This window comes from Mytilus edulis, chromosome 2 (assembly GCF_963676685.1).
Source record: "Mytilus edulis chromosome 2, xbMytEdul2.2, whole genome shotgun sequence".
Lineage (NCBI taxonomy): Eukaryota > Metazoa > Mollusca > Bivalvia > Mytilida > Mytilidae > Mytilus > Mytilus edulis.
Window position 1 is genome coordinate 16714354 of NC_092345.1, and position 14578 is coordinate 16728931.

Here is a 14578-nt window from a genome sequence, read left to right on the forward strand (position 1 = left end):
ATACTGGGCTAATAGGGAAATTTTTTATTTTTACTTGTGGCAAGAAAACAAGTTCGGTGACACCATGTTTTCTTTTTGTTTTCTTAAAGCATGTTATGAAACCTATCTTCTCACAATTTATTTCAAAATTCTATCTCATAGAATTTTTTTTATGCACTCTTATGTGTTTTTTCATGAACAAACTAACCAAATTTAGGCAATTTTCAACGACTCATAGCTTGAAAAATAGCACGGTGACCCATACTTTTTATTATATTTTTGAAAAAAGCATAGTAAAATCTTCATTTTGGCAAATTATAAGAAAATTCTGTCTCAAAAAACATTTACTTATGATCTACCTTAAGAAGTATATCTTTCTAATTATTCAGTTACATTTAAATCTTTTATAGAACAAAATAATAGTGGTTAAGGACAAAATCTTGAAAGGATGGTACAAAAATGTTTCAAAACGAAGCGAATATCTTGTAAGAATTTAAAACTGTACATATGTAGTCCAACATTTTGACACTCTATGTGATTCTCATGTCAGAAAATAATATAATACATCAACTTGCCAACAAGTGTAGCTCCAAATGCAATTCCAATTATGCCCTGGCCATTCTTCTTCGCTGCCACAATGCCGGCTACTCGTGTACCATGCCTTAAAAAATTATCAGAAACAAGCAAAAATTAGTATTAGATAAAACAAGTCAGTGCCAAAGTAATTCATTTTTATATAGTAGTAAATTGCTTGATACCTTCAAAGTAATCAGTAAAACCCGGGTGATAGTTTAACAAGGTTCCATCAATAAAATACTGTAAAAAGATAGCAACAAGTTTGTACAACCTCCTTTATATTTACGAGTTATATTTAAAACTAATTATGTGATGCAGATGGTGTCAACCTTCAAAAGAAATATCACTGAAGTGTAAGGACTATGTAAACAGAAGATATCTTCAAAATTTTGTCAATAGATTACAAATCCTTTAAAAAGCATAGTTTAATGACTCATCCGAGAAATTGGTCATGTCACTTTTGGTCTGAAATTCTCAATTACAAATCTACACATGGTGCAACATTTCAACTCAACATATGTTTGGTGTCAATTAAATTTATGACTAAAAATAAGTCAAAATATTTTCAGAAGGTAAATTGTTAACTTTTTCCTTATTTTTTTCACTTTCACATTTTAAAGAAATATAATTGGGTCACCAAGAGAAGAATACCTCGTGATGTATTCTATTACAAACTGTATAAGTGGAGGAAGCATGTCACGAGTAGAAGTTTCACATGTTATTGGTTTTAGAGTTTTAATATGTATTTGAATATATATAGTGGATATGCATGATAATGCTCACAAGGAATCTAATAAACTAAGAGTTTTAAATATTGAAGTTAAAATCATCCCTTCGTATATTTTACGGACGCCGTCACGAGTTGGTTGGCCGTTATTGAATAATCTTTTGTATTAATATTTATCTGTTTGTCTTTTTAATTTTTAGCCATTGCATTGTCAGTTTATTTTCAAGCTATAAGTTTAACTGCCCCTCTGGTATCTTTTGTCCCTCTTTTGTTAAACAAACAACATAAAGGCTGTGTGTTTTCCGCTTCTCATTTTATAAAAAATATATAAATTAAATACAAAGTTGATTTAATGTCGAATTTCCGCAGAATAACTAAGTAAATTCAACTTTCTATGAACAAAATAATAGTTAATGTTTACTGTAGATACACATAAAATTGTCATTGATTATTTTAAACAAACAGTATACCTTTATTAACAACGCGGTATATCATAAATAGTGATATCACATTTGATAAGTTTTTTGGGGATTTTGTATAATGATTATTATTCAACACTGATATATTTTTGCAGTGTTATTTTTGAAAATCAGAAGCTACGTGACAAAATATTTATTACAAACTTAAATGTATGTTCGAAATGATATAAACAACGTATTTACTTACTTAAGTGATGCTTGATATTGTATTTTCCGTGTAGCAGCAGGTATGGGTCTAGTCTTAAAGAAGAAAATAATTATGTATTGATACTTAATTTAACGGCAATTAATTCTCATGGAAATAAGAGCCTAAGGATAACAAAAGGATATTCAATCTCATGAGTGGAAAATACATTGACATCGCCATGAATTAAAACGAAAAAGACAAACAGACAAACAATAGTACACAAAACACAAAACAGAACACTAAAGAATGAGCAACACGAAGAGTCAGTTAAGCATAGAGTGAAATAAAAATAAATCAGTTGCAGATGGACAACTACTGCAACTAATTAATTGTATCATTGTCTACATTAGTTTGATAACAATATTTGAGAACTCACCATAACACCATCATGATGCATAAAAACTTGCAAACTGTAATTAATCGCAGACTTTATAGCTTGACTTGAAAAAGTTTGGAACCAAATGAGATGCATGGAATATTGATCTTGTTTTTTTTTTAGTTTAATCTGTTTCATCGCATTTGAACATACATTGATATGTTCATAAAATTGAGAATGGAAATGGGGAATGTGTCAAAAAGACAACAACCCGACCATAGAAAAAACAACAGCAGAAGGTCACTAACAGGTCTTCAATGTAGCGAGACATTCCCGCACCTGGAGGCGTCCTTCAGCTGGCCCCTAAACAAATATATACTAGTTCAGTGATAATGACCGCCATACTAATTTCCGAATTGTACACAAGAAACTAAAATTTAAAAAATACAAGACTTACAAAGGCCAGAGGCTCCTGACTTGGGACAGGCGGGAAAATGCGGCGGGGTTAAACATGTTTATGAGATCTCAACCCTCCCTCTATACCTCTAGCCAATGTAGAAAAGTAAATGCATAACAATACGCACATTTAAAATTCAATTCAAGAGAAGTCCGAGTCTGATGTCAGAAGATGTAACTAAAGAAAATAAACAAAATGACAATAATACATAAATAACAACAGACTACTAGTAGTTAACTGACATGCCAGCTCCAGACTTCAATTAAACTGATTGAAAGATTATGATTTCATCATATGAATATCAGGCACAATCCGTCCCGTTAGGGGTTTAGTATCATACCATCATAACATATATGAGAAGAACATAACCCGTGTCATGCCAACAACTGGTTTTTTAATACATGTGTTTAGTTCCGATGCAAAGACCCTATAAGTGAATCAATATTAACGCCAAAATAAGCAATCTTTAGTGACCTGACAACAGTATCGTAACTATATCCGTTCTTGATAAGTCTATTTAAAGGTTTTGTTAGTTTCTGAGGTGAATACTGACATTTTTGTGCTTTATAAAGAATATTTCCATAAAAAATTGGATGTGAAATACCTGAACGTATAAGAAGTCTGCAAGTTGAGCTATATTTACGAATGATGTCCTTATACCGATGATAAAATTTAGTAAATGTTTTGACTAGTTTGTGATATCGAAAACCCTGGTGTAATAATTTTTCAGTAATACATAAATTTCTCTCGTTAAAATCTAAAACATTGTGATATACACGTGCGAATCGTACAAGTTGAGATATATAAACACCGTAAGATGGTGACAATGGAACGTCACCATTTAAAAATGGATAATTAACGATAGGAAATGAAAAATCATCTCTTTTATCAAAATTTTAGTATTAAGCTTTCCGTTAGTGATATAGATATCAAGATCGAGGGAAGGGCAGTGGTCATTGTTAGTATAAGCTTTATTTAAAGTAAGTTCAACAGGATATATTTCTTTAGTATACATACTGAAGTCGTCATTATTGAGAGCCAAAATGTCATCCAAATATCTAAAAAGTATTATAATGAGATGTTGTTTCGATAAGTCTTTGCTGAATTTTGTCATAAATTGTAACTCATAGCAATACAAAAACAGGTCGGAAATAAGTGGTGCACAGTTAGTCCCCATTGGAATTCCAATAACCTGACGATATACGGAATCTCCAAAGCGAAACAAAATGTTATCTAGTAAAAATTCAAGGGCATATATAGTATCAAAGCATGTCCTATTGACATAGTTTTTTTTGTTTATTGCTACTAAAAAAATGACCTAAAAGAGTTTGAACATATATATTCACATTCTGACTTTTTAAATGCCCATTTAATTAGGTGGGTGAATTTTTTCTTAATGAGAATGTGAGGCAATGTGGTATACAGGGTAGAAAAATCAAAACTTTGAACAGATTCAAAATCACCAATATAAGCATGCAGTTTATCAAGTACTTCCAACGAGTTCTTGACACTCCAAAAGTAATTAATTCCACTATTTTCGAAGGCCTTATTTGAACAATTTATTATCAGGTTTTTGATTGTACCAAGTGTACTGGTAAGAAGAATAGACAATTTAGTAGTGGAACAATGGCTTGAAGACGAAATAAATCTATATTTGTAAGGTGTTTTGTGTAGCTTTTGAAGCCAATACATAGTAGGGACTTTCATTGTATTCGGTTCTGCTTGTATAGCGGTAGCTAAAAGTTTATGTTTGTTACAGATGTCGATTTCTGAAAATGGAGTCAGTTGGAATTTTGGTGAATTGGTAATTTCTTTTTTCAGAACCTCAATGTAAAATTTACGTCAAACAATAATAATATATATTACGGATTACAAATGTGTCGAGGTTTGTGATTGGATAACAACAGAGAGATGTCAGTATATATTCAGGAAACTGACGGGGTATATACGACGTTTTTATCCCCAATTGGAACCTCAAAACGTCATCATAACACTGGTTACTATGTGACGTAGTCCAAAGCTATCAGACTGTCAGAGGCTCACAGAGGGAAAATAACAACGTGATTCAGTCAATGATACATGTTTGATACAAAATCATGAATTTACGCTTTTAATACTTAAATCTAATGTTAAAAGTGTTATTATAGATTATAACATACACGATAAAATTATGTTCACAGCAAATTAGAAAATCCTTCACGTATGCCGAACATATCAGTTTGGGGTTTTTAATATATATGTGTTGTCAACAAATACCTGCACTAAAAAATAACATTAAGTCAGGGGTAATCCGTAATATATGTGTTATTCAGGTCTCAGAAAGGGAGGCCTGAATAACATATAATATGTTTTCTCGATACTAGTTAGACGTTTGAAGATTTTTATGGCAATGGTTGAAGTAATATTATTAAGACTGTTCAAATTCTTAAACCAATGTAATTACTTGAGATAAACTTTGAATGCTTACCCATGACTGTCGTGACCTGAAACAAATGCAAACATATTATGATTAGTCACAAAGGACGCATTTTATTTACCAGATATCTACCTTTCATCATGATAAAAAAAAAATACAGCACTTTTGTCATACCAGTACCATTTTACTTAATGTTTATCGTTTTACTCACAAACTTTCCAACGTCTCATATCTAACTATTTCTTATTCAAACAAATAAAACTTAGTCACAAACTTTGTTATCAACTATTCACTGTTTTTACTGTAGTAGCAATCTTGTTTATTCTAGCTCAAATGCCTGTTGACTTACCGAGTGGGATTCCCTTGTTTACTTTTGTTTGTATAACCAGCATTCATATTTCTATCCTAAAAAGGGAATTATAGTGTGAAAGTGATAAAAACGGAACCAACTATATATATTGTATCAGATGGTATAATATAAGAATAATTCTGCAGAAAGTATGCTTATGATCAAAACACGATATTCTTCATATATTTACGACACGTTATAAGATGCCATTATTGTTGAGCCTGCTTCTTTTATTGGGCAAGGTAGACTGCCATCAATAAGACATTCGCAGTGACAAATATCAAATATATTTTTTTTCTTTTTCGCGTGGAAGTGTCATCCTCCCTCTTATGATTAAGAATCGAATGGCTACGGATAACTTAAGTATTAGATTGTTTGTAAAATTGTAGTCTCGTTCTGAATGACTATGATATATTTTCCTGTAGTTGTTATGCAAATGGTAATACATCAATGGATATATACGTGTAGGTTTTATTTGAAATACCATCAGAGTGACACTGAATTTGTCTATATGCCCTTTTGTGTTTCTTCTATACATAATCACGTGGCTCTTTTTTTAAGAAAAAAATAATCAATAAGCATAAAGACAAACGGCAAGTAGGAAAGGTTAACTTCTAAACTATATTCTGCAGAAGGTAAGCCTAAAAAGAACTATTGACAATATTCTTTCATAATTTGAACGACAAAATTATTTTTATATCTCTACCTGTGTGACGTTTACATTCTGACGTCAAACTCGCGGTTTTGCGTCGGAGTCAGTGTTGGACAGACCATTTGGTCCCAGGACTTAAAATCCATCAATCGTTTATGGATAGATTTAACATTTACTAATACAATTGAAGAATAAGGAAGCAATGAATGAGGTTTTTGAATGTGATATGCCTTTTTATGCTTCTTTGTTATTTTGTTTTTGTTTTTACTGTGATTAAGATACTTGTTGTTTTTGTACATCCTATCATTATGTTATTGTGTATGATATTATCCTACTCTTGTCTTTCGTGTTTATCTATATGCCTTTGGTGTTACGTCGATACCTATAGCGTGGCTCTGTACTTATACTTCCCGTTATTGTGCTATTGTAAAACATGTGTGTATACGTGTCGTTCATTTTTGCTACGTGCTTTGTCTATACGCCTTTTTATGTTTCTTTGATACATGTTTGTGTACATATATGACGTGGCTGTGTACGTATGCATCTTGTCATTGTGTAATTGTACTATAGTAAATATGTGTATTCTTGTCTTTAATTGTTGATAATAGGCATGGTCTATTGGCCATTTCGTGCTTCTTTTTCACATATTTGTTTGTTTTATAGTGATTAAGATTATAACACAATGCTGACTGCTGTACCCTTATTTTTGACAATTTTACCTAATATGCCAGTTTGTTATGTTCAACCATCGTTGTCAATGTAGTGGAATTTGATGCGACTGTCATACAAGTGAGAGGTTTAGCTAGCTATAAAACCAGGATTAATCCATCATTTTCTACATAAGAAAATGCCTGTACTAATTCAGAAATATGACAGTTGCTATCCATTCGTTTGATGTGTTTTATCTTTAGATTTTTACATTTGATTAAGGACTTTCCGTTTTGATGTTTCCTCGGAGTTCACTATTTTTGTGATTTAACTTTTTATGCATCCCAATTTTGTGGAATGTTCACAATAAAGGCAACAGTAGTATACCGCTGTTCAAAACTCATAAATCCATGGACAAAAAAAAATAAAAAAATCGGGGTAACAAACTAAAACTGAGGGAAACGCATTAAATATAAGAGGAGAACAAAGACACAACATTAAAATGTAACACACACAGAAACGGACTAAGCATTTGACAAAATCATATGAGAATAAAAAATATAACATCAAAACCAAATACATGAATTTGGGATAGATAAGTACCGTGACACGTCTTATAGTAACATGAGTAATGTTAATTCACACTAAAAAATAAGAGAAAACAAACGACACAACGGAAACACAACGTTAAAATTTAACACACACAAAAACGAACTATAATATAACAATGGCCATATTCCTGACTTGGTACATGACATTTTTAAAGGAAAAAATGGTGGGTTGAACCTGGTTTTGTGGCATGCCAAACCTAAAACAAAAGAGAGGACAAAATGTGCTCTTAATGATATGATGATTTCGTGTAATATTAATAAAACGACATAGACAATACCTTCAGCAGTAAATAGATAACAGGTAAATCTACTCACAATATTAAGGTCAGCGTGGTCCTGTATGCCATTGTCAACTACACCCACAGTCACGCCAGTACCGTTTGCACAGCTTTCCCAAGCTGTTAATACGTTCATGTCATATTTATTTGTATTAGGATTGTTCTAAAAGATAGTGGTAAGCCGTTAGAAAGAAATAATAAGTAATAAAATTCCTCTGAATTTCTGTTAACGCTCAAGTAAAAAAAAAAAAGATTAAAAAGAAAACATGACACAGTTTATCAAAGTATAGCTTATCTATTAGTTCAAGTCGAAGTTTTCGTTTGATGTGTACCCCATTTATGTTTAAGTGACAATGTCGTCAAGAAATAAAACAATCAGTAATGAAAAGATATACACCAATTTGTATTCTTCAAATGCTGTAGGCTTTTTTCATGATTTGAACCAATAATCGAATTTCCATTTCCAACCGTTAATCTTGTGTTACGTTTTGTACAATCAACTGCCTTAACAAAAAAATTTAAATTTAAAAATCGTGCGGCAAGGAACCGTTTGAAAATCACCAGAACCTGAATTTTAAACATGATCTTGAAATAAATAAATTTACACAGTTCGAAAATATCAAATTGATATCAGAAATAATGTTTAAAAAACCCGTATGTTTATAGATAATTTTTACACATATATCATAAATGCAAATAAATGACAGTACACATTTTGATAAAATGGGAAGCTTTATTGGGCTTAAGTTATAGTATTGAATTGATAAATTCAGGGATTTCTTCAAGTATTGAATTTCAAACCTAGAACAACTGTGTATAGCATTGTAAATAATATACAAGTGTTAAATGACAATTTTCTTTCTGGTCTACTTACAAGATACCACATGTTCTTCCATTCAGGATCGTCAATGCTAAAGGTGCATTTTTGACTTTCTGCAAACTTGAAAACAAAATCAAAAGTGTGTAATTCATACTGCAGTTGATAGTTTGTGTAAGGAAAAATTAATATGATTTTAAACGATGAGACTTCTATCTTACATCTTATAATATATATCGATATGACGACATTATTGCCCAGAGGTTTTTCTTTTTTTTTTGTTGTTTTTTTTTTTGTGGCTGGTGTGGGTGAAATTAATACATTCAATAAAACTAGTTCGCATTAAGACACACTGGCCTATTTCCTTGTGTAAACTGTATATAATACATTGTAATGTTGTTTTCTTTTAAATAGAAATGATTTATTGCTAAGAGTCAAATAGTACTTTGGGTTTACGTTTTTTTTAGTTCTATAAGGAGTGTGCAGCTCTCAAAGTATTTACTAGGGTTTGAATGAAAAATTGCAAATCGAATTTATCTTACACTCTGTTGCATTGATTAATCGTCAAACGTTCGATTTTAGCAGATCAGAAATGAATTCATGAGAAAACTGTTTCATACATTGTCTTATGTAGTTGTGTGTACGTTTTATGTATTGTTAGAATACAGTACTCGGGTTGGGAAAGAGGTGTCATAATTACTTCGAATTCTTGTATCCAATTTTTTATAATGAGTTACGAACAGGTACAAAACCTATGTTTTGAGTTGAATTAGAATCTGGTATAAGTGTTCTAATTTCTTACCAAATCAAACTTGAAGACCCTGAAAAATATTTGACAGTATATACTACTACGACAATAAAACCATATTATAATGAAAAATAAGCAAATGTATAATAAAAGGTGCAAACAACTCAAAAGCCTTCTTCAAACATCGAAGACACCATTTTAATGCTTTTTAAACCGATAAATTACTTTCCAAAATATCATCAACTATTAAAGAAATTCGAACATTTCGATTCAACAACGATAAAAATCAAAATTCAAAACACGTGAAAAACTTTTGATTTAAAAAAAAATATATTTACTAGAAATATGCAATAAAGTGAGTATCATATAAACTATATATTACAGATATTCCAAATTCCGACATCAGTGTTTATAGTCTAATTCTCTCACATCTTTACTGTTTCTTTTCTTGTCTTTGTGATCTTGTCTGATGAATTAAACCCTTTTTTACCGATTTTAATAAGTTTGTTCTTATGTTTTGCTTTTATACCACTGCCACAGGTAAGAGGATGGTTGAGCGCCTGCAAACTTTTTAAATCCTGCGGCATTCTATAGGTTCAGTCTAGAGTCGGAAGTCTGTTATTCAGTAGTGGTCGTTTCCTTCATATCTTTTTTTTTTCTTTTCCATTTTATTTTTATAAAGATATAAGAAGATGTGGTATGTGTGCCAATAAGACAACATAAATCGGGCTGATAGTTCCCTCGTGTTGTTTTGTTTCTTCACCAGTCACAAGCCTTACAAAGAATGTTATATCTTCATGCATAAACAGCTTAATTTTATATGAGTAAACTCATTGATTTTTTACAGCTCTTCAACTAGTCTCTCGATTTGTTTAGATTTGAGCGCCACTGATGTGTCTTGTGTAGACACACGCTCTATTGCGTCCTTAAATTTTAAGCCTCGTGTCTGTAATATATTTTGGTAATTCGATTGATACCAGTACCTGCTGAGGCGATGTTTGCACACATAACTATTTCCGAAACTTACCAAATCAAAGTGATTCCAAACAATTGTTTGCAGTTCATTTTTGAAGAAAGGAACAGTATCTAAAATAACAAGGACATTGATATACTATTGTTAAATGTTAAACAATGTTTGCATAAATCCTTAATGGGTTTAGATTTAGAATATGTATTGGACATTATTAGGAAGTTAATTATCTTTTCCGATCATCTGCTTCTTTTATAACATTTCTAGCTTTCCCACTTCTAGTAAAACGACTGTCTACTTTCACGTTTTAGTCAATAAGAAAAAGGAATTGCATAATAACAGGGAATTATTTGAATCTGGAATATTTTGAATTCTGGAATATTTATTAAAAATGAATGATGAAAACTGCCCAAGCTATGGCTATGGTTAATTTTACTTTTACTATCATTTTAGGTTGAACTTACTAACCCCACTAAGCCATGCGTGCATTGCTAATCCTATTTAGTTGGGTCAGTTTACACAATGAATTTTTCATGAATTTTCCAGAATTCAAAATTATTCCAGATCCAAATAATTCCTTTTTAAAGATTATTTCAAGTTTTATATCAGGTAGAGTCCGTTGAACGCTGACGTGGTGCTAATATGGAACGCAAACAAAGTAACAAAAACAAGTTGGTTAAAACATAATATTATCAACCAAACCATAAGTTTACGTTTGTAACGATGGACAGAAAATCTCGAAAAACGTGATAAGTATCTTACTGGTATAAGAAATGTTAATTTTATCCCCTGTTTAAAACTATGCTATGATAACCACAATAGTATAACGGTTCAGTTGAACACATAACAAAACGCATCCAAATCACGACATTTTTCTAACCCTCTTTGTTTACACAGCTACTTTTATATAGGTACTATATTTGTACTAAAAATATGTAGTACTGGAAATTTACTTTTAATATTCAGTACTATTTTGTTACTTTAAAATTATTGTAATATTTAGGTACCTGTATTTTACAGTACTTGATTTGTACTTGAAATTTAGGTACTACAGTTTTTTGGTTACTACCGTTACATTTTCAGCATTTTGAAAGTTTTTCTATTCCAAATCTCTTAAAATTATGATTTCAAACATGGAATATTGTACTATTTCTGTACCAAAATATTTAGTACAAATCAAGTACTGTAAAATACAAGTACCTAAATATTACAATAATTTTAAAGTAAAGAAATAGTACTAAATATTAAAAATTAAATTTCAAGTACTACATATTTCTAGTACAGAAATAGTACCTAGTATGCAAAAGTAGCTGTTTAAGATATGGAACAGGTAAAACGATATAGTCCTAGAGTTAAAACCTCTGTACCCAAAAACAAAATACTAAAATAAACACAACACCAGCGATCAAACGCGTTAAATACAAAGGAAAAAAAAACACAATGTCAATGAGACAGGTGCATCACTTCATATGTATATGTTTTGACAAAAGTCATTGATTAACGCTTTATGAGTTCAACTATTAATTGTTGTATATAACCAATCGTAGTCCAGCGGTATCGTGAATGGACAGAAAACTGTTGTGATTATTGTATAAAACACTAACCAGAAAGCTTAGATAAAAAGATAATAGCTCATACAAGTCATGTTCTGGTTGATTTATAATTGAATTGTCCTCTTAAATGAGTGACATAATCCTTCATAAAACAACAACAAAAATAACATAAAATACCGAACTCCGAAGAAAATTCAAAACGGAATGAAAGTAATTAAATGAAAAAATAAAAAAAACTCAAACACCTCAAACATGTGGATCACAACTGTCATGTTCATGAATCTGATTAGTATAACATATGTTATTACGGTGTTACGATGACAAGGCATATATTTAAAAAAAAAATTATAGTAAAGAATGTGATATAATATGAGCTAAAACAATTTGTAGAATTCAATAATTGAATACAATTAGTGCATAGAAAGTGAAGTTAAATAGTCAATGATAAACGAACTTACTTGTCAGCAGACAGTTCATATAAACAAATTTACGATACTGATTTTGTTTCATACCATAAGTGTTCCGGGAATAAAGTGATCTGTTTCGCTTTAACTACTTCAACATTATAAACAAAATTAAGTCATCAAGTGAATTTTTGTTATACTGTTATTTCTTTTGATCAATCCCATGTTCTTCCTTTATTTATATGTTTAAAGTTAACATGCTTAAATACCTTTAGAATATTGTGTAATTTGTATTAGATTTCAGAATTATTGTAGATTTGGATAAGATCGTTGAGAAATTATAAAATGAATTATCATTTTTTAAAACAATTTGGTTTCAAAATGTTTTATTAATATCGTTTGCTATTTTTGTAGGAAATGCAAATAAGTTTTATTTAAAAGTTTTGATCAATGTCATCGGTGAAAAACAATTAACATGTAACAGTTAAAGGTACATTTTAAACCTTATTGAATCGGTTCCAAAGAAAGATAAAATTAGGGATCTCTATGGATGAGATTTACAGTTTTTTCTATTTCCATAGAACGCTGGCTTTGGGATTTTTTTTTTATGTTATTGATTAATCGTTTATTAACAAAAAGATATAAGATATAATTGTACCAATTGAAAACAATTGATCCTCAACAATGTATTTATTAGAATTATTGTTCGATGATGTTCAAATGAAAGAAAGAAGAATTCAAGATTATATATTGAATAAATGCCCTGTCTAATATTTTATTACAAGTATCATTAAGAGGAGTATCTTATTGTCGTTCACCAGATATTAAGAAACGGAAGTGTGGAGGATAAACCTATCCTTGGACACACTTCATAAAATGATTCCTGGTATGAACTTTGATTTTCATTAATAACTAAAACAAACAGTGTCATAATTATCTTTCTTTCTAATTTGACTTTACATGGGAAATGTAATTTCGTGGAAAAGAATGATTTGTTCGACCCCATAGTCTTTAGTTTGAATTACGTGTCACTATAGCAGACAAAAACGATATGAGATTATATATTACTAAATAATAGTTATTAAATCAAACAACTAATACATGCAGTATACATACGAATTGATATTTTTATAAATTGTTTCAAATTATCAGATATTTACAATTATCCTGATAATTCTTTTCTGCATATTGTAAATGATTTCAGTGTCAGTGTTCGCAGCATTCTATGATTATTAAAGTATCTTCATTGACGAATTAAATAACATCATACTATTTGCCACTAACATCAATACTGGGGATTCATTTATTTTCGTGGGTAGCAATTTTCGTGGATTGATGAAAACCAGCATTTTCGAGGGTATTTGATTTCGTAGTTTTGTTAATCTCTGCATACAAAGCGTGTTTCCCTATATTTTCGACATTCGCACGTGATCATGTTATAGGTGCTTTTTGATTGGATGAAGCTGGTTATGACTGCAATTAATGAAAATCATTACCATATGACTCCGAAATTCTCTCTCAATTCGCCAAAGGTGGATAGGAGAATATACCATAATCCTTGGATAGCGAAGATGTAGCTTTAATGCAGTATGAAGTGTGTTCTTATATCTTGATACCGTGCAATACACATGGTTGCTAACATCTACCGTAACGTCAGTTTATCGTAAGTGGCCCTTGCTTTCCCTGGCAATGTTAATGTATCTCCTTGAACAAAAGCAAGATTTTTTAAATTTTTTTTATGTTACAAGATTGTTTATATAAATATACAGTGTTAATTTCCATTGTTTAACGCAAGCGTACATTTAAGATAAATAAATTGAATGAAAACTACGGTTCCATTGAGTTTAGTTATATGTCTTGTGTTTCTGTTTCTGACCTAGGTTTTCTGTATTTGGCACGTGTAGTGCATCATGACATAATACATTGTTATGTGTACCATGTTGAACTTTCGTGCAGGACTGCTGTGTGTATTTTTGACATGGGACTATGACTTTTTGACTCTTGACCTATGTACGTTGGGTGTGTCATCATGATACAGTATGTTGCTTGGTATATTACCTTGACCTCAACATATAATTTTCAATTGACATTAATTTTCTTCTGAATATGTGGCATGTAGATGCATTGTCATAAGATGGTGAGTCTAGTGGCACGATAAACTTTATGTGAGCTTGACCTTTGTCCTCAATGTACAACTTGTATATTTGGTTTGAATTAAATGGAGAATTGTTTGATTGGCACTCATACCACATTTTCTATATATCTATATATATATATTAGTTATAAAGATATATGTGTTAGTTTTGTGTACCAAGATGACTCTTTTCCACAAAATCTGATTTGTGTTTTTTTGACAAGGAACTCTTGACCAGACAATGACTTTTTGACTCTTGACCTTTGCATATTGGGTG

General features: G+C 30.8%; 2 protein-coding genes across 2 annotated transcripts in view; both read right to left on the reverse strand.

The window, feature by feature from the left end:
• LOC139511578 (uncharacterized) overlaps positions 1-7850 on the reverse strand; it is a 166378-nt gene extending 158528 nt beyond the window's left edge. The window contains exon 1 of the mRNA XM_071298423.1: positions 7839-7850. The gene's annotated coding sequence lies outside the window, so the exon portion shown is untranslated. The remainder of the gene's footprint in view (positions 1-7838) is intronic.
• LOC139511577 (neuroendocrine convertase 2-like) overlaps positions 1-12334 on the reverse strand; it is a 51021-nt gene extending 38687 nt beyond the window's left edge. Inside the window, exons 1-9 of the mRNA XM_071298421.1 lie at positions 12222-12334; positions 10268-10326; positions 9295-9313; positions 8550-8615; positions 7713-7838; positions 5487-5542; positions 5189-5204; positions 1949-2001; positions 555-640 (exon numbers count right to left, since the gene is read on the reverse strand). Coding sequence (XP_071154522.1) covers positions 555-640; positions 1949-2001; positions 5189-5204; positions 5487-5542; positions 7713-7838; positions 8550-8615; positions 9295-9313; positions 10268-10305 — 460 coding nt within the window. The 5' untranslated portion in view covers positions 10306-10326; positions 12222-12334. The remainder of the gene's footprint in view (positions 1-554; positions 641-1948; positions 2002-5188; positions 5205-5486; positions 5543-7712; positions 7839-8549; positions 8616-9294; positions 9314-10267; positions 10327-12221) is intronic.
• Between the last annotated feature and the right edge of the window lie 2244 nt (positions 12335-14578).